This window comes from Amphiura filiformis, chromosome 7 (genome assembly GCF_039555335.1).
Source record: "Amphiura filiformis chromosome 7, Afil_fr2py, whole genome shotgun sequence".
In the NCBI taxonomy this organism is placed as follows: domain Eukaryota; kingdom Metazoa; phylum Echinodermata; class Ophiuroidea; order Amphilepidida; family Amphiuridae; genus Amphiura; species Amphiura filiformis.
In genome coordinates, this window is record NC_092634.1 from 24257569 (window position 1) to 24279238 (window position 21670).

Consider the following 21670-nt stretch of genomic DNA (forward strand, 5'->3'; position numbering starts at 1 on the left):
TTCAGGCCTCGAATAAGGCAACGTGAAGGATTGTGGGTAAAAAAGGCGCCGCCATTAGAGGCCAGAAGGATAAGGCAACGTGAAGGATTGTGGGTAAAAAAGGCGCCGCCATTAGAGGCCAGAAGGATTCAGGCTAGTTAACCCCAGCCGTCCCCGGGTTCCGCCTGGGTCCGGTCATAAAAGTGAAAAAATTAGGTGCGCAAATCGAAAACGATTGGCACCGAAGACTAATATTTACTTTCTCTGTGTCACCGGTGAGGGCAGCACAACAGCTTCCCGTAGTCAAGGATTTAGGAAGCTTGAATGCTGATTTTGTTCATGAAATAATGGCATAAAGACACTGATTCAAGTGCTTATCATCAGAAATTCACTCGGATACACATGTAGGAAGATATTGTCCCTTCAAAGTCTGCGAAATGGTAAGCTTTTATCACTTGACTAATTGTGCTAACGGCTGCAAAGATCTTGAGATTTATGGCCAATTTCATGAATATGATTTACATTATCATGATTTAACATTTGGCCCTTTCTGCTTCTGCTTCTGCTTGAATACTCCTTAACGCTACAATCTTTCTTTAGTGTACATAGTAACTTTAGGCTTTACCGTACGCTTGCGTTGTCCATTTCTTCATGACTATGTACCGATAATTTGTACCGGTACAATGTCAATGACTCGAAATGTATTTTGAACTTCGGTACATATGAATATGATATACGGTACGGTACATGTACCTGCATACCATGTAGGTATGCTAGGTGAATTCAAATTTGCCATCAAACTGCATCATTTTACATATCAAATTAAAGCCCTTGAGTAAAGAAAGCCAAAACTGAAAACATTTTTGTCATAGCACTTTCCGTTTAACAAAGTTACATCTTGTCAAAGATTGACTTTCATCAAAAAGATTCTGCTAGCAAAATTCCCCAAAACGGCATTTAGGGGTGTTTCTAGATCTTAGTCTCATGGCGATAGCAGCTTTTTTTAATGGAACTGCTATCAAAATCCTCTAAAATTCCATGTGCGACTTGATTATCACCATAAAAATCATATATTTGGGTCAAGTGAAGTATAGAAAACATATTTATGTAGGTTTCCTTCACTGACCTGTTCTCGAAAAAAATTCAAATTTCTATGTAAATATATGCATTGTGTTTGGGCCCCGGTCTCTGCGAATTTCGCTGACTAGCAAATGTGTTAACTAAGGTTTGCCTGGGATACCTATACCATGATACTGACATTTTACTGGCATAGCCATGAGTGTGACTGGGCCCGGGACGGGGCCCAGGACCCGGGGGGGGGGGGGCACTCAAATATGAGAGTGTACGTATGCGTGACCAAATTTTTTTCGAACACCCCCTAAACAAGTTTTCCTCTGTGAGCAAAATGACCCCCTAACTAAGCAAGTTTTAAACACGCTTTCCCAAAAAATTTGACCCCCTAAACAAGTTTTTGTCTAATTTTGACCCCCTAATCTAAACAAGTTTTCATCTAATTTTGACAAGTTTTTGTCTAAATTTGACCCACTTTACAAGTCTACCCCTTCCGGATATACCCCACTCCGGTATCCATACCGTACCACTTTAAAATATAAATAATGACACAATGAATTCATGAGGCCTTCAGATTCGTAGCTTGTTACATGAATCTGATTGGATTCTCGTAAAGTAGTTTTGTGAGAATATAAAATACCAATATCCCGAACCAATATTCAGTGTAATTTATCCAGAGGCAACGTTAAGCAGTATTCGCATCGTATTTGGTTCCGAATTCGGCACCTAAAGTTGATTATTGTGTCCCGATATCGTTTTCCTTTTCATGCTTTCTACTGCAAATATAATTTCTAAAGTAATCCAGAGAAGAGGAAACTCGCAAATCAACCAGCAGAAGTAGTAAATAATGTGAGGAATCTATAAAGGTCCTGAAAATCTTTTTGAAATACATATATTTTCGTCTCCCCGTTTGTCCACTGAACTATATACCCATCATGATCACAATTCAAGCAACATTTATATTCATGACGTCATTAATTAATATGCATGTTTTTTAATCAAAACGGTATTTTACATAGAAGTACGAGGCCATAGTTAAATCACATGTAACACGTCGTGAAATATATTTGCATACCGGTAACATAGTGACACTCTAGTGTTTGGAGAATGCTTTAAACATTTATACGACACTGGAATAAATTTTTTCGGAATCGGATTTTCAGCAGATTTGAAAAGCGGATTAAAATGGTACCGGTACCCTAAATGCGTTGCAAACGATTTTAAAACAATCCCTTTTCATGAAAATCACCGTTTTTTGCCCCCTTAACGCGTCACGCTTGTAACGCTCCCAACAAGGAAAAAACACCCCTTTTCACACATTTTTTTGGTCACGCATGCTTACATCATTATATTTGAGGGGCCCCCCGGGGCCCAGTAATTAATGTCATAATGTTAAATAAAGATTACTGAGTTACAGTTACTGGAACTAGATACTTCTTGATCTTGATGTGTTACTGAGTGTAGATGTACCGATGTCCAAAAAATCGCCCAGCCCTGAGTTTGCTTAGTAACTTACACGATGCCCTCATTCACAAACTGATGATACTATCTGTCCATCGTAATTCGTATAATAAGACTATTACTGTACGGCAGTGTGGTGAAGGAATAGTACACAGTCAAGAATAGGCTCCGTCATTGTTTTATTCGGATACCTCCCAGGCTCCCAAAACATCAAAAGCATTGCACATATACAATTACTTAAAAAGACTGTCCTTTCACATAACGCAGACTAAGTAGGGCCAACTTGCCTAGAAATGGTCAAATTTTGGCAAGAAATATCTCTGTGTAATTCTATGTAAGTCCCATATCACATCGTTATCGGCGATCGTGTTTTTATTCTGAAGTTTGGCTGGTACCCACCAGCGTCATGCACGTGACGTGACAAGCTAAAATAATCGATCGGAAATCAGGGATCATAAAAACGCCAACAAATTTCAAAACACAGAATCAGTAAACTTAATGGCGAGCGGTCCGAATTTTGAGCCATACAAGTTTAGGCTAATGGAACTCGATTGTTAGTTTCCTATTGACTGCCCGCATCACATAATTTTCGATTTGACCAAAACTTTCATTATTTTTATAAAAAAGTCAATTATCTCAAAATGTCTGACATCCCCTGCTGATCCTAATCAGCAGTTTTCTTAGTTGTAGGGGTAGAGGATGTGGTAAATAATGGAAATTTACGGATAACCTCATCATGTTTCTAGTGATTACAAAAATGTGTACCACCGATAACAATAATACAAAATAGAGAAACTTTATGAAATTAAGGTGGTACGTACTACACCTTGATTTGTGACTATTTTTGCATTTTTCTCAAAAAATAATAACACACTGGTAACAAAAGTTATGTATAGGGGCAAGGAATGCTGTTACTACATTGGAGTTTCAACTAGGCATGGGAACGTTAAACGCATGTACTGTTAAACGCATGCATGATCCGTTAAACGTTTAGCAATTAGAGTCACGCGGTAGCCGTGACCAGCAAGTTTAAAAAAAAAAGACTGATAAAGAAGACTAATAACAGATGCTCCCGCGAGACTATATTTACACCTAACATTAAATCACTTGACTTCTATTGTTCGATGTTATTTTTCGCTGGGTAAAAAATGTATCTAAATCCATGCTAAATGTTATTTATAGTCCCAGGTGTAATATATTGACAACTCATTAATTCAAAAAGGGCCACCAATCCTACAGTCAATCATTGTTCGTAATAAACAAATTTTTGCTTCCATTTCACGCGGTATTTCATAGCGAAAATTAGTGGCAAATCATACTGATCCAGAATTTTTAGACACTGCTACAGGTCTACCTGGTTATCACCTTCACACTACTTTTTCAGATTCACTTCCAATTATACCCTAGCAATTTCTGAAATACCGTACATACAAATTCAACCCCATTCGCCAAAAAATCAAGTTTTTCACAATTCTTTTGTTCTTTTCGGACGACACATCAATTCATATAATAAATATTGTACATCGACACTCTATTTAACAGCCGAGTCCTGTGGTCTAATGGTTAAGGCATTGGACACCTACTCCGGGGACTTAGACGCTTCCGTAGTATAAGCCTTGCTACATATATGCGCATTTCTCAGTTTCAATTTGAAGTAAATCGGACTGACTCTGTGTCTCGCTGGCATCGTCAACATTGGGTATGTGTTGTTGATATTTTCTTAGTTGCCTTGAATAATTAAAGTATATTAAAATGTATATGTATCCCTATTAACATTACAGTCACGCGGTAGCTGTGACCAGCAAGTTTTAAAAATAAACGGCTGATAAAGTTTTATTAAAGTATTTACTGTCATAAATCAAGGATAACATCATTTCAAACATCTATTTTTCGTTTTATGGAGTATTTCGTAACCCGATGACTTTCCAAGCTTAGAGCTGCTTGGCTACATTCATAAAAAGAAAGAAAATCCACCAAAAAAACGTTGACAACGTAAAAGAAAGCAGCAAGTTTAAAAAGCCCCCACCTCGGCTCACTTTTTGAAACTTGGTCCTATTTTGAATATCAACAGCGAATCGGTGTTTTTAACGTTTAAACAATAGCACCATTGTCATTAACATGCATACTTGTTATTCGTTCAATCATTGATCATGAACTTAATAATTATTATAAAACAAAACATATATAGAATAATGCTAAAAACTTAATATCGCATCGGCACATTAAAGATACATAACACTTCTGGAAATGTTTTAAGTTGATAATTATTTAAATCAGTATCTTTTACAAAACATGACAAATGGGACCAACTTTCAAAAAGTGAGCCGAGGTGGGGGCTTTTTAAACTTGCTGCTTTCTTTACGTTGTCAATGTTTTTTGGTGGATTGTGGTAAACGTGTAACACACAAGTCATTTCAATGCTATTAAATCAACGGTTGAAAGTAACAAAATCTGAAGACGACCTTAAGAACTTACATGAAACTTGCTCAAAACATTCATTTATATTTAACACTAATACATTTAAATAATACATAGCCATAGTTTCTGACATGTTTGGGCTGTTGAGAGGGCCCAACACTAAATCACTCCGCATTTTATGTAACAACGAAATTCGGCTAATATAGTCCATAGTGAATATGAGATTGTAGCGACCATATCTACCGACATGTTCACTTTAAATCACTCAATATTGGCTCATATGAATTCGACAAGTGTCTTTAATGATAACATGCAGAAAAAAAGTGGACAATTGATCTCAAAAGCAATTCTCTGTGGCGGATTAAGAGAAAACCCGATTTTGAAATGTGAGTGGTGAGGTTAGTATATTTTTAGCTCTTTTTTTTGCACCGTAAAATAGCGAAAAAAGTCAATGGTCATCGATATATGCCGACAAAAGTTTTGGAAACTAGAGAAACAGAGCTTTAATTTGATACCAAATTTATTTTGCCAAGTATTGCAGGGACGCCAGAAATGGCGCTTGAAGTAGGCCGAATTCACACGTTATCCTATGGGGCGCTGAATTAGTGCTGCGCCCCCTTGACATCGCGAATTTTACCTTATGTACGGCACCATCGATACTAACATATTCTGTTGGAAATTCTGGTTTTGTGAGGTGCACCGTACCTATTGTATATTCATGAAATCTTGCCGCCAGACAGGGCTGGATCAATGCGTGTTAGTACGTTAAACGCACGCATCACTGATGCGTTAAACGTTTAGGAAAATAAACGGAATAACCCATCCCTAGTTTCAACCCCTCAAAGTGTTTCATAATGAGACTCGCACACTCCAGAAACCCAACACACTTTGAATACAAACTCGGTGACTCTGTTTTAAATGAAACGGATGGCCACTCCTATTTAGGTGTCTTCATTACCAACAAACTCAATTGGAAAGAACCATATTCAACAGATATCAGCAAAGGCAAACCGGACACTGGGTTTCATCAAGAGAAATTTTTATTCATGTCCTAAATCTGGTCGCTTTGTCTTCAATGACTATTCATCTCGCACCCCTGGAACAGTTACAAATATTTTGAAAACCCATGAATGGGACTCGCTGGAGAACAGAAGAACCTCTCGCAGATAACTATCCTGCAGCAATCTTGCTGAAAATGGTGCACACTACATGAATGTACTGATACCACACAAGATTCATTGGACAAAATGTTTTTTTGTTTTTCCCTATTTCAGAGTGAATTGTGAACTACAGGTGTTTTATATCATGCCACCACATTGAAGCTTGAATAAAGCTTAGCATGGCAAGTTCCATGAACAGAGTGCCCACGAAACCTACAAAGCGTAAACCAGCAGAAAGAGCGTTTTATGAGAAACCAGCAGATAAAGCCACTAGTTCGGACATCATAAACGAGGCTCGCTCATCGCTGAGAACCCTACGCACCAATAGACCACACACACCCAAGGATGACAGGAGGACATTCTTTGGTGAAAGAGCAGGTCATGAAAGACCACCATCGTCATTCAGGTTGGTTTATTGTAGCATTTTTTGTTCTTTTGAAAATGTCATTTGATCAAGAGGGGAAGTATAACCTGTTGATATTACTCTTACTAAGGGGCTGATTATGCACTTTCAGTTTCCCACGCGTGTGAATGGGAATTAAATTGCGTACTTTCTCAATGTTTAGTGAGCATATTTCTCCAATATTTTGAGTTGACATTGAATTTTTATGCCTCCACCGGAGGTATTATGTTTCCTGGTTGTCCGTCCGTCCGTCCATCCGTCCGTCCATCTGTCCGTCCGAGCTTGCGGGTGCAATTTCTCGTAACTGGTAAGATGTACAGTGATGCAATTTGGTGGGGGGATGGTCGTTGGCGGTCTTCAAATTCCAGTAGGTTTGGTTAGTGGGTCAAGGTCACCCAAGGTCATCTAGGGGTCATCTGAGGTCAAATTAGCAAAAACCGTCGTATGGGCATGAACCTTGGTGGGTACTGTAAACATTTAGAACCAAATTTTTTTGAAGGTCATTTTGGGGTCATCTGGGGTCACAGAGGTCATGTGAGGTCAAATAATTTAAAACTGTCGTATGGGCATGAAACTTGGTGGGTACAGTCAACATTTAGAGTCAAATTCTTGGACGGTCATTTTGGGGTCATCAGGGGTCATCTGAGGTGAAATAACTTAAAACTGTCGTATGGGCATGAAACTTGGTGGGTACAATCAACATTTAGAGTTAAATTCTTGGAAGGACATTTTGGGGTCATCTGAGGTCAAATAACTTAAAACTGTCGTATGGGCATGAAACTTGGTGGGTACAATAAACATTTAAAGTTACATTTTTGGATGGTCATTTTGGGGTCATCCAGGTTCACACGGGTCATCTGAGGTCAAATTACTAAAAACTTGTATGGGCATGAAACTTGGTGGTTACAGTTAACATTTAGAGTTAAATTTTGGAAGGTCATTTTGGGGTCATCCGGGTTCATCTGAGGTCAAATAACTTTTCAATGGGCATGAAACTTGGTGGATACAGTCAACATTTAAAGTTAAATTTTTGGATGGACATTTTGGTGTCATCTGGGTTCACATAGGGGTCATCTGAGGTCAAATTACTAAAAACCGTCGTATGGGCATGAAACTTGGTTGGGTACATTCAACATGATACGCCTCAAGGTGGAGGCATTGAGGCAAAAGAAAAGCTTAATACACTATAGAAAAAATGTTAAATTCGTGGACATCGTGGAACATTCAACTACGCTTGTTACTCCGCCGACTAATCATGCTAACTACACGCAGCATAACGCTACTCTCACGCGTCCATATTAGCGAGGCTATCTGCGTACAACTGCTTACTACGCACAGCCACGCAGAGAGTATGTTCCATGATGTCCACGAATTTGATAATTTTTCTATAGCTTGTCACATGGTAGGGGTGCTTATTAGGAGAGGGCGCTAGTTACGGTACATGTGTGTGCAATTCTGGAATGTCAGAATGGCTCCACGTCTATAATTCAAGCCTGTTGTTACCCAAATGAAGGCTATTAAATAATGATTACAAAATGAAATTTGAGTAAGTATGTTCACAAGCAACTGCAACAGAGTAGCACTAACAAGTCATGAAAAAATCTTGCAGCAATAAATGTATTTTGTTGTGTTACAGTCTTGGTGCTCGTCACTTGGACGGGAATGACTCCAGGCCTTCATCCAGAGATACAGGCAGACCAGTGTCAGGCAAACGCCTGGCACCACTTGAAATGGTAAGTTACATACATGAACAAAACTCTTTTCAGGGTACTGTATCTATTTTATTTATAATGGTAAGGTAATGAGGAGTTTGATGATTAATATCCTCATTTTGGGGTTGGCGGTTAGGGCCTCAACTTTTGGTAGAGGTGTGTGGCGTAGATTTGGGGTTTGGATATATATGACATGGAGTGCAACACTCAGTGAGTCAGAACAGGGGTCTTAAGAATTAATCTGGAACAAGCAGGAAGTTTTTTAGGAACTGATTTGGAATGAAACTTAAAGAATGGAGCAGGCCCGTCAGAAGCAAATTAATAAAAGTGGTACGGCCCACATTGGGGGTCTGGGGGTTCAAGGGGGAAAAGCCACCTGGAAGCCCAAGCACTTTTGAAAATGAAAAGTAAAATTTCAACGGTAAGTTAATAGGACTAAACTTCAAAACTAGGACATTCGAAACAAAATGATCAACCATAAAATGTTACCAATTCATGTTAAGACTCGATTGCAGTACATGCGATACTAAATTCGTAAGTCACACCTCAAAATATAAAATAAAATGTAAAATCAACCATTCAAAAATCACCGAAACTATAAAGTTATCATATTTATACAATATTATACAAATATTGAATGTTTATGAGTACAATGGTAAGAATATTATATTCATGAGGTGAAATATGGACTGTTTTTTAGGCTGAAAAGTGGTATGGCCATGGCCGTACTGTCCGTAGCGGTTCCGATTGGCCTGGAATGGAGGCTTTAGCACTGAAAAAAATGCATAAAAACTGAATTTGGAATTGGGAACATTGAGTTCATATTCAGCGTAAAGTATTGGGAATATAGCTAAACTTAAGATTTTTTCACACAAAGTTTTAATGTGCCAAAACCTAAAACAATACTTGGGTGTTACAAATTGGTTTCTTCTTGTAGCACAAAACCAACTGGTATTTTAAGTATTAAAAGTTATGTTGCTTTATTATTCTTTCATTTCTTCTGTTAGACTCCAAACCTGCCACCACCAGGACCGGTATCACCTCCAGGTGGTGATGCAGTACCAAAGCTCCCCAAACCGCCCTCTATTGTAACAAAACGTCCAGGATCAGGATCCAGACGACAGAGAGCTAAGTTGATCAATGCTGTCAGCCAGGAAGGAATCAGTAAGTGTTTGAATAGAAACAGTTTGTTTGAATTTTTTTGACCTGAAATTGCCCTGCATCATTCCTAGCTATGTAGATCTGCTATTAATTTCATGACTTAGTGAAGCAAAGTATTGAACAGATATTCAATGTCATCCTTGCCTGCCAAAAATTACAAAGCAAGCACTGATAAGGCTGGCCAAGACTATCATAATGTATACTATATCAAATGTTTGAAAACTATTGACAGAAGAGCAATTTATATCAAAATGCAAGTGAACAAGCAATTTGATTGTGTAGTGTCAAATGTTCTAATTTTTGCTAACATACCCTGCAATGGATAAGACCAAACACAACCAAATAAAAGGTCACATTTTAGTCAAATGTTGGAGCAGTTTGTCTCTATGGACACCTACATGCAGCTGAATGGAGCTTCATTTATCAACACTGCCATTTTTCTTCCTTTTGCCAATATTTTTCATATATGAAAACACCTAATGACAATTTTAATGACTTATCCTTTACTTTTAAGCTATTCTAAATCGTCATTGGGCAGGAAAAACCTCATATGTGTCTTTGGCCCCTGAACATGTTTAAACCAAAACCGCCAACAGGTTACATACGAGGATTTGCTTTAAACATGTTCAGGGGCCAAAGACACATAGGATGTTTCTCCTGCCCAACGACAAAATTTATTTTTCTCCTTTGTGGGCATCGCTGATAGATAGATCACTTTTGTAGTCCAATCATTTGCATCAGACAGTTCCCTTAAGGGATGGGGTATGAACGTTTGGACTGTATTTATTGTGGGCAATTAGAGCACATCAGACATATCGAATTGCATTATGAATACGAAGAATGTCCTTCTGATATCAAATAATTTTCATTTTTTGAAATTTGCAATGTAATACACATTTTATGGCAAATGATTAAAAATTGATATTTTTGATATTTAACAGTACTAAAAGTAAATTTTATAAATCTGATAATATATACTTAAAGTGTATGTAGGTGGGATGAAAAGCTAACGATCAATTGAAAATTTTGACCTTTCGTATTTTCCCAAAAACACCCCAAAAAATTTGGGGAAAAAATCCATATCTTTAATATGAAAGGTCAAATTTGTTAATTGATCGTCGGCTTTTCCTCCCAGCTACATACACTTTAAGAATATATCATTAGATTTATAAAATTTACTTTGAGGTCTGTTATAAAAAATGTGAAAAATATCAAATTTTAATAATTTGTTGTAAAATTTGTATTATATCGTGAATTTCAAAAAACAAAATTATTTGATATCGGAAAGACATTCTTCGTATTCAGAATGCAATTCGATATGTCTGATGTGCTCTCATGTCCCACAAAAAATACTGTCGAAATGCTCAAAACTCTCATTCCAGATCCCTTAACTTGGTACAAAATATTGTTGACAATAAATGCCCTTCATGAAGTATACAGCACATTAACAGTATGTGGTTGAAAAGTGTTTTATTACGTTTCAATGTCATACATTTACTTGTCTTTCAGCTCACACACAAACATTCAGCAGACACACCCAGTCATACAAAGACACCCCACCCCATCGCACCCACTTTGCCTGTTGACACTCATTAGTTCTGCTTTCAGTCTTTCTTCCTTAATGACTGACCTAGCCTATTAACTGTGACCAGACAATCAAGTTTAATTAGATTTAAGCCAAATCAATAGATGGCAACAATTTTTCTTTTGTGCAACAACTGTCAATCAATATTTGATTTGGTGCAATAACTGTTGTCAATCAATGTTGGTAAATAATTAACCGCATTTACCACATGTTACCATTTGTTGGGTGTTTTGTGCAAGTGTGTGTGTATGCAGATAGCTCTACATACATGGTTGTCAAACCCCCGATTTGGTAGCCCAATTAGGCGACTTTTGAAGATTCTCCTGCGACTTTTGACAATTTCCTGTCCCATAGAAACCAATGGTTAAGAAAAAAATTGGGCGACTTTTCAACATTGGCTCCCACGACTTGCGATAGTTTCCTGCCCCATAGAAACCAATGGTAAAGAGAAAAATTGGGCGTCTTTATGATTATTTGACCCGCGATTTGGTCTGAAATTTTTTGGCAACCCTGTCTACATATGTGACATGATCAAGGCGAATGAGTCGCATGTCGACCCTGTCGAAAATGAGTTTTACATATGTTTCTAAAAAGGACATTTAGAGCTTTCAGAAACTGAAAACCCCAAGTTGATATGACTTTTCTTTGCAAAGTTACGTCACTTTATCAATCGCTGAAAACAAAAGAATTTTAACACTTTCTTTGTCAATATCTCAAAATCAATGTTAGCGACATCCAACTCATTCCCCTTGATCGTGTCACATATTGTTGTTCTTATTTGCATCATTGTACTTCAAGTTCAAAGTCATATTTAAAGTCCTCTTTATTTTTTAAAAGTAAATTATATCCTTTTTTTCTGCTGAATGTATTTTACTTATTTTTTATTGTATTTTGGCAGATTTTCATTAGATTAATATTTTTGGAGGACCCTAACTAATGTGGATTTATAACATACATTGATTTTCAATGACAATGGGAGTGACACATGTTTGTTTACCATTCTTATTTCTGTTATTGTGATTTTGGAAAATTTCAATTTTGAATTCCAGAGCAAAGTAAAAAATATATGTCCTCTTGAAATTATTTTGTATAGTACCCAGGCACTAATAATGAAGTGTATTTTACTGTTCCTCCACTTTCCTTTCCCAATGTTTCAAGTGACAATTGTCTAAGCACCCCTTTTTCAATGCACTGGCATGAGAAATTCTTTGAAATGTATAAATAAAAATTAACATAGGGTCATGATGATTTTGAATGGGATACACTGTATATATTTATTGTTTAATTCAATAATTCATCCAAATTTTTACTTTCATTTCATCAATTTTTACAAGCCCCCTTCCACGAAAAACTGACATAAAGTGCCTGGGCACTAATTAAGTGAAAATGTGGTTTGCCCTGATTTTATTGAATGGTTATTGCTTGCGTATAATAGACCAATATAAATCCAATAATTTCCTTTATTCCACCCGCCGTTAACTGACCTTGAATTCAATTAGAGGAATTATAAGTGATGAATCAAATGAGTCTGTAGGTGCAGTTGATTTTGAGAAATGGTTGAGAGACATATTCAATTTTTTTGTACATTTTCAATTTCTTCTACATTTCGTTAGCTTTTCCGCAAATTGCAGCCCATCAACTAGGTAATAATATAATATTTATTTAACAATATTTTCCCCAAAACATGCTGAGATCTTAAAACATATTGCATGAATAATGTCGACTGCCTCAATATTTTTTTATTTGAATTTGAAGATTGGATTTAACAGTAGAGTTACTTTTACCATTGTGTGAAAAATGCAGGCTTGCCCTTGGCCTTTAAATTACTTACCATCTACCTTAGCTTCATAATAGTAGGTTTAAGATGTGCATAAGATTGATCAGAATACCACAATGCACTGGACTCTACATGTATTCCAGTTTTGCTGGGGTGTGGATGTGAGAGGGAAGCTAGATTTTCCATTTGGAGGAGAAGGATGGTCAAAAATAGGTTGGCATACATTTACATGTATGTAGTATCAAGAATGCTAAGAGTACTTAAGTGGAATGGGGAAGAACAGATGATGTGATGTTCTGGGGAGGGGGAGGGGGTTGTAGGAAAGACATTAAAGTTTCATACGACTTTTGACCTATTGATCTGCGACCACCAAAACTTGCAGGTGGTGGCTTAGGCAGATTCTTGAGTCCAAAATGGATGAAAGTCATATAGGGGATTTGTTGCTGGACCAATTTCATCTTCTGGACCAATTTCATCTTCTGGACCAATTTCATATTCCTATTAGTGTTTAAAGGGAGCGACTATGGAAGACATGTTTGATTTAGAATCAGCATAATTACCAACTGGCCTAAATCATTGATTCTGAGTTGATTCCAAATCAAGCTGGGAAAGCAGCATCGCAATGCCTCTTATATTTACCAAGCAAATTTTTTAATGATTGAAAATGAATAATAATATTTTAAAAGCTACTTTATATAGTCAGTAGACCACATCTTCAAAATCCCCATTGGATGTGGGAGCATAAGATCATAAAGCATTCTGGGAGTACTTCAATTCCTATCTTGAATCTGTGATACACATGCTATGATTGCAGCATATATTGCTTAACTGTCAAAGATTCATTTACACATCTATTTCTATTTATATGAGTGTGGTCCAGTATGATGGCTACAATATTATGAAGTATTGGCAATCAACTTTAATTCAATTTGATTTATGATTATAATTATTTGACAAGGAGTCCAGCTTGCTTCCTTTGCACATTGTAATCTTTGATGCTAAGTAATATTGATGTCGTGTAAGATATTTTCTTTCTGTTGGTTAATGGTAGGCATATTTATCAGAATTTGAGGGTGTAAAGATGTTTGTGCATGGGGTGTAGGGGTGGGAGAGTATGTGTATAAGAATGTGTGTCTGTGTTTTAGTACCAGAAAAAGTTGAGAACAGGGCAACTCATCTCACGCTACACGCTCGGTTGAATGCCTCATGCTACACGCTCGGTTCACAAAAGAAGTACACATCTTGTATTACAATTTTTTGAAGAGCAAATTTAATTGTTAGATTTTATCCCACTTGGTATCACTTGCTAATGATTTTATTATTTTGCTGCTGCATGACTGTTATCATGTAGGCTGAGTAATGTCTTGCATTGCTTGTATCTTTTTCAGCTCAAGTGATTATCATTGCATTCCATTAATTGTCATCTTTGATAATTCTCTTCTTTTATTTTTCTAGCTCAAGTACTTCCGCCGCCTTTAGTAAGGCAGAACTCAATGCCAACCAAGCCACCAACCTCACCAGAGGAATCTCAGTCAAGGAGAGTACATAGTGGACCTAAGGAAAGAACCAGGCTGGAGCTGCAACATAATGGGGAAGAGAGTAACCAAAGGTCATCATCAGCTGGGACATTACATCCCCCAGGTCAAAGGTGTGATAGACTGAGGTTTCTTGTTCATCTTATATATTGGCGAAAATTATTATTAAATTGGTTTTTGTTACTGTGTGTGTCAAGAAAGTCCCAACTTACGCTCTCCTAAATTCGCTGTGTGATAATAATCTGCTCCAGTGGTGGTAATTTTCCATATTTTTTATTAATAGAAATGGCAGAACAGTTTTGGAATATTATGGGTGTCTCCACCCTGACCATAATCCTAACCCTAACCCTCATCCTATTCCCTTGGGTAGCAGTAGTTATTCTTAATATACTGTGACAGTTTGCCTAATGGTGCACATATGCTCCTTTGCCGAGGCATAAATTTCATGTACAGATAGAGAGCTGCCTCCTCTAAAAATCCCAACATGAATTAAGGGTATGTGCCCTTATTTGCTGGTGGGATTTTACGTGAGGGCTATTTTAGATTGTGCCTAAAATTCCAGTTAGGTCAAGGCAGCCCATAGCGCCATTAGGCGAATCTTTGCGGTATGCCCTTTCCCCTTGTCTGTATGCTAAAATTATTTATTGCTTCTCAACAGGCCAAATTTATGTCAAATAGTTGAGAAAGATAAGGTCAGCATTAAACATGTATTTGAATTGTTATCTAGTTATTGCATAATATTGAAATTTACTAGGTCTCTCAAAAGTGTGTGCCCCAAATTACTTGGTCCTCCTGCTTTTAAATAATAAATAAATAAATTTTGGATTTATAAAGCGCCTTTCTCCAGATCTTAGAGGACTCAAAGCGCTGTAATTTCGCTGCAAGGTGAATCATCACAATCAGATCGCATCAACTAGGTTGCTGCCGAACGGCGCACACCTATCCGCATTTAGATTGTAACATCCACCAATTATCTGTGCAGCTCCCCAAATTCCATTGGGTGAAGGAAGTTTTTGATAACCAAACAACTAATCACCGATTTTTGCGATACAGGAGGAAACCGGAGATCCCGGAGAAAACCTGCGAGAGCGAGCATGGAATCGGGATAAACCAAGTGCACATGAGTCCTTGGGCCGCTACCGGGCTTGAACCCGGGACCTCAGTGGTGCAAAGCGAGGAACTACCGCTGCGCTGCGCTAACTCGCCCTCCCCTTGACATAGCATTCATTGATGGTTCTATTTGCATCGACTAATAGTCTTAATCTTGATCTTGTAATATGCAGGGAACGTGCAAGTAGTGGTGGGTCATGTCGTAGTGAGAGTGGTTATGTCAGCGACAGAGCTGCCTCTAGAGGGAGTCGCACAGGTAAGTAATGGCTGTATAGTAAGGACGGTTACTGTAAGGCTTGATCAGAGAATTCTCTGTCACTGCTTTAGAGTGACTTTGTAATAGGGACTATAAACTTGTTTTCCTTTCTAAAAGCAGATTTCATCTCTCCTGTCTGCATATTATAAACACTAGCGGGATACCCGCGCTTCGCGCGGGTCCCCGCTAGATGAGTAAATGGGAGCGTTCACTATAACAGGAAGAATTACTGAACAGGTAGAATCCGTCGAAAAGATACATTTTATTTATATTATAAATCTGTCTCTTCTTACATTTCCTTTTTTTCCTTTCTTTTCAGTTTCTTCTACGACGTACATGGGGCTATTTTGTTCCCATTTATAAAAAAAATTTGCTGCCTAGCTTGTGATTTTCCGTTTCCATGTTATTTATTTATTTATTTAAGCCCGTTCCCATCTTTTTTTTCTAAATCTGTTATTGTTACATTCTGATTTATTTGCTTCTTTTTTTTTTTATTTTCCGATTAGTTTCTTTCCTTCTTTGTTTCGCTTCCGCTTCAATATAGTTACTTTAACCCGTTGGCCTATTACTCGTACCTCTTTTGTCATGTTAATTTCAGTTTTCCTTATAGTAGGTCTACCGCTTCATTTTGTTTATACAACACACATATTTTTTTTTTTTATGTCCTCACATAGCGTGTATGCGGACGTGTTCATCGTTATCATAATCCCGTGACCGTCCATGTACCTTTTTACCCTTTAATTTTTATTTATTTTTCCTTCTTTCTGTATTATCATGTCCACTGGTCTCTGGCTCGCAAGTCGCGTGGCTCTGCGCCGTTACTGTAGCGCATTGGCGTAAGTGCGCATTACGCTCATGGCTACCGGCGCGCTGCCTGCCAGCTGCATTGACGCGCATGCTGACAACTGATTTTCATAACAAAAACCCCGTTTTTACCCATATTTTCACTGTTTTTGCAGCCAATTCTTGACCAATTTCAACCAAATAAAGTCGAGGCAATTTCCCGTATATTCCTCGATCTCCCGTATGAATTTGGCGACATTTGGATCGAAACTGACGGAGCCTTTTACAGAAACCACATACATACACACACACAACATTAGCCTATTTATAGTAAGATGTTCTCCTCTTTGTGTTCTAACTTGTAGCTGCATTAAGTTATGCATTAAGATATGCTCTGCAATAGTGCCTCAAATGTGAGATAAAATGTTACGGTACCCATTGTGAAACTCAGATTTCAATACAATTCAGTTCAGTTCAGTTTAGCCCAGCTTGGCTGGGCTTGGCTCGGCTCGGCTCGGCTTGGCTCGGCTCGGCTCGGCTCGGCCCAATTCAATTCAAACTTAATAGTGCCTTGATTTAACTATCAGAGCTAAAGTCACACATTATAACTCATAATTATGTATTTGTTGTTTATTTCTTATGTATTTGTTTCCATTTTATTTCAGGGAGTGGTTCCAAGAGGGAGGAGGAAACAGCAGAGGAAGCTTTATATTGGAATACCAAAGTAGCACCAATATTAGAGAGGGTTTTGCCTCCACATTTAGGTAAGAGATGTATTACGGGGTGTAAAATGTACTGTATACACCAATTGGAAAAATCTAGTTGTAGTTTGTAAGTTTCACCTTGCGCATGGAGTATAACAAGTTAGTAGTGCCTTAAAAGGGCATTTCGTGATCCACAGCATCATCCCCAAAGTTGAGATTTTAGTACCACTAGATACCTCTGGCTACATGTTAATGTACAAAAAATTTCTTGCAGATTAATTCGTTTAGCAAAAATATCGTGAAATTTGAATTACATTCTGGTATACCAGAACGAAATTACAACACATTGTCTATGGAGCAATGCAATGCACATAATAATGCATAACTCGCAAACGCAAAATCGGAATCAACTGAAATTTTGGGAATAAGCTTTTTTAGTGGATATCTACTGGAAAATGTCATAAAAAGAGGATGCTCCTTTAAGGGGGGTACTACACCCCTGTCCAAGTTTGTGCCTATTTTTGCATTTTTCTCAAAAATGATAGCGCATTGGTGACAAGTCAGATATGTATATTATAGGGGCAAGGACTACAACTACTGCACTGGAAATTTTATTTCGGCACAGGCAGCAGTTGTGGAGTTGCAGTCAAAAATGAGGGAAAACCAATATTTGATCAATAAATCAATAACCACTTGCCTTGAATTGCTGAATTTTAAAAGCAATAGTTGTAGTCCTTTACCCTACAACATGCATATCTTAATTGTCACCAATGCGCTATAATTTTTGAGAAAAATGCAAAAATAGGCACAAAATTGGCCAGGGGTGTAGTACCCCCTTAACCTATTCATGATCAGTTTGACCCCCAGTTTACTGTTGTGGCTTTAATTTTTAAAATATCATGTCATGACTACACAACTGAGTATGTTAGAAATATGTGTTTAAAACATTGCATCACTTTAGAACTTCATAGGCAGAAGTAGTACAGTCACAGTGATAACTCAATTTTTTTCAATTTTGTTGACTTGATATAAATTTTAGCAAAGCGGTTCTGTCTCTGGCTTTGCACCACTAAGGTCGCGGGTTTGAGCCCTGGCTGTTCCCGACAACTTTTATGTTCATTTGGTTTCCACTCCATACTTGCTGCCTGAAGTTTTCTCCAGGTCCTCTGGTTTCCTTGTGCTTCTAAAACTGGACTTTCTTCCATGATTTGCAAGTTTTGGACCAATCTCCATATTGGATATGATTGTAGGTACAATGTACTGGTATAGATAAAGGTGCAAGTAGCCAGAGTAGAGCACCAAGAACATGAAGACATCGAAACAAACTAACTTTACCAACATAAACATATTTTTGATGTGACCAGTCACAATTATAGTCGGAGACTGAATTAAAAATACTACTTGTCAATCAAACTCAGAAACAGATTTGTTTATGATTTGTCATGGTTATTGAAGTTTTTGGATACAGTGGTAAAACAGTGTGCCCTTTTGGTAGTTTTGCACCTTCAAACATAAAAACCATCTAACAAGTTTTCGTCTTAGGTAAAAGTAGCATAATTTTTCGTCATTTTCTGTGATTGCTTTTCTCCTGATAAAGGTACCAGATGAATTTTTAAATAGCGCGTAAAAGGAAGGCCGATTTATCTGGTGCCGATTGGAGAAAAGGAATACCATAAAATGGCGAAAAATTACGTACTTTTACAATGCAAAAATCAACTTTTCTAGGCATTGTTGACATGGTGCCTTCGCGAAAGAAAGTTTCCTACTATCCCACCGCGTTCAGCAAGTCATCATCACGACACTTGTAAACAAACCATGCTAGAGTTTGATTGACAGATGACGTCAGATGCGATAAATTCTTTTTATCTCTGTCTTTCATTATAACCAATCACAGGCTGTGTGGAGTTAAACGTTAGATGCAAACTAGTCCCAAGTACTAAGCAACTAATCACCATTTTCTCTTTTCTTGATTTCTCTGTTGCAGGTAGCGTAGATTCCCCTGTAGTAGAAGCCATATGTAAGGCATGTGATGAATTATATGATGCTTTAGAAGAAGGCAATATGCTTGGAAGAGCAGCAAAGAGGAGAAACGTGGCATTGAAAACAATATTCAAGCTGTCCGATCTGAGTGAGCCTAGGGTGCTACTGCGAGCGGCAAGATTAATATTAGCTGTAAGTTGGTAACAGAAAATCAGGTTAACTGAGTATGTCTAACCCTCCAAGGCCAAAAAAAAAGGTTTGTCTCAAAGCTTGCGCGCGCGTATGTAAAATCGCACGATTTGACAAAAAAGAAATGCAGAAATTTTTTTTATTTCAACATTTTTTTTTTTTTTTTTCCAGAAAAAATCGGCGAAAATCAGACTTTTTTCTCAAAATACCATGAAAAAGTCGGGGAAATCTCATTTCGCATTTGTTTTTAAATTTCTCGTGAGCTTTGAGACAAACCTTTTTTTTTTTGCCTAATCAATATAATCAAGTTTGGTGTGGGGTGGATAACTTGTATTTGACTTAATTTGTGCCTCTCTAGTAATAATATCTCCCTGTAACATTTCAAATGACAAATATGTTAGTGCCCCCTTTTCAATCCACCTATACAGCTAAATTCAATCAAATGTCTCAATAACATTTATATACCATCCAAACCTTCCAGCTTAAGATTATGATGATTTTGACTTCAGATACACTGTAGTTTTAATGCTTATTATGCTTGTAAATTCCTGTTGTGAAGAAGCTCCCCCTAAAAGTGATTGATATGGGCACCTATGTGTAGTGAAACAAGTTGTGTGCATCTTGGTATGTATTATTTCAAAAGGTTAGATTCATTGTCAAATTTAAGATTGTAATTTGAAGTGTGCTAACTGTAAGTTAATTATTTAATATGTTTCTTTCATTAACTAACACTTTGATTACATGTAGGATATTGAAATGCTTTATGCACAGATAGAAAAAAAAAGTTTTTATTATTGTTTATTTTTTCCAGTTGCATGTGAGTGGTGGCAACTTAACAAGTGTGTGTAAATTAGTATTCAAAATCAGCAAAGAAGAAAAGCATGATTCTCTGTTCCTAGAAAACAATATATTAGGTAAGTGTGCAAGAAGACACCATCTGCAATAGCTGCCAGGTGTCATATCATGCGTACAACGTAGAATGCAGAAATGGTCAAATTGTCTATAGGGCAGCTATTGCAAATAGGCCTTATCATATTCATCATATCAGGGATTTAGGACATGAAAGGCCTATCTGCAATAGCTGCCAAGTGTCATATGTGTACAATGTAGAATGCAGAAATGATCAAATGTCAATAGGGCAGCTATTGTACTAACTCCTCAATATGAAGATGCTCAACATGGTGCCTCTCAAAAAGTGTCAAACATAATAGTTGATTAATGTGAATAAAATTGATATGTGTGATATGCCCATAATGTATTTCATTATGTTTATCTGGCCATGATGGGACTAATCATTGGCAGGATAAGTGAACAATCCCGATAAGTGAACAATCCTGATAAGTGAATTATGTGCTATTCTGTATTGAATATCCAAAATTGTTGAAATTGGGACAACAAGAATTTACTTCATACGGGGTGATGATTCTATTAAAAAAGAATATATTTGAGGCTACATGTAACACAGGGTTACAGACAACAATTAGATGTCCTTTCAATGCGTCAGAGCATGACAATAGGATGTTGTGACATTAAAAAATATGTTTCCATTGAAGATCTTTTTGGATGGATATTACAGAGAGATCCGGATAAACGAAGTCCAAATAAGGGAGGTGTTCATAGGTTGCTGAACTGGCCATCATCAAGTAGATCAGTGCTATCCTCAATAAAGACATAACACACACATAATAGTGCAATAATTATTTTAATACTCATTGAGCTTTTTATTTCTATTGCATTGCAGATCTGGTAGTCTCATTACTAAGCCGAGTGGAGTATCCTGATTTAGGGGAAGCTCTTGTGTACTGCCTAGGTGCTCTCAAGTTTTTATCAGGCAATACAACCGTATCACAGAGACTATCCCAGGCACCTCTTATACAGGCTCTTGCCAAATTGCTAGCCAGTATTAATGAGGTAAGTGATTTGTTACTCTGTGGAGGACAGGGAGGGGAAAACAAACCAGCCAATTTTTAATTTGGTGTAACTGTTGTTGTAGATTTCGTACAAACTTAATTTAGGCTCAAATGAATGCTAATATGGGAGTTTTATTCCATACTGCATGTTACATGTTAATCACATGCAAGGTTAGTTATTAAGAGTTATTCAAAAGAATGATTGCTATGTTCAACACAGGGATGCAAGCCTACACCCCTTCCTTTTGACAAAGAGGTTTACTTTTCAGGGTGAAATGTTTTATAAATGTACCCAAGAAGCTCCTAATTAGAAAGAAACAGTGTCAGAGGGACTACTTTTTCATGTTAAACTGTTCAAAATAGCTCTTCAAAGTCCATTTTTAATTCAGTTAAATAAGCATAATCATATTTGGGCAAACTGGTAGTAAAAAGCTTCCACATTTTGGAAATTCAGCAGCCTGCAAAAATCCTGACTG

The 21670-nt window shown here is 37.3% G+C and overlaps 1 protein-coding gene across 1 annotated transcript in view; it reads left to right on the forward strand.

Annotated features, from left to right (window-relative positions):
* The first annotated feature begins 269 nt into the window (after window positions 1-269).
* Window positions 270-21670, forward strand: part of LOC140156930 (armadillo repeat-containing protein 2-like) — a 31631-nt gene continuing 10230 nt past the window's right edge. The window contains exons 1-10 of the mRNA XM_072179973.1: window positions 270-419; window positions 6204-6495; window positions 8129-8225; window positions 9212-9368; window positions 14183-14375; window positions 15546-15628; window positions 17077-17175; window positions 19100-19287; window positions 20096-20198; window positions 21026-21195. Of these exons, the coding sequence (XP_072036074.1) occupies window positions 6269-6495; window positions 8129-8225; window positions 9212-9368; window positions 14183-14375; window positions 15546-15628; window positions 17077-17175; window positions 19100-19287; window positions 20096-20198; window positions 21026-21195 (1317 nt within the window). The 5' untranslated portion in view covers window positions 270-419; window positions 6204-6268. The remainder of the gene's footprint in view (window positions 420-6203; window positions 6496-8128; window positions 8226-9211; window positions 9369-14182; window positions 14376-15545; window positions 15629-17076; window positions 17176-19099; window positions 19288-20095; window positions 20199-21025; window positions 21196-21670) is intronic.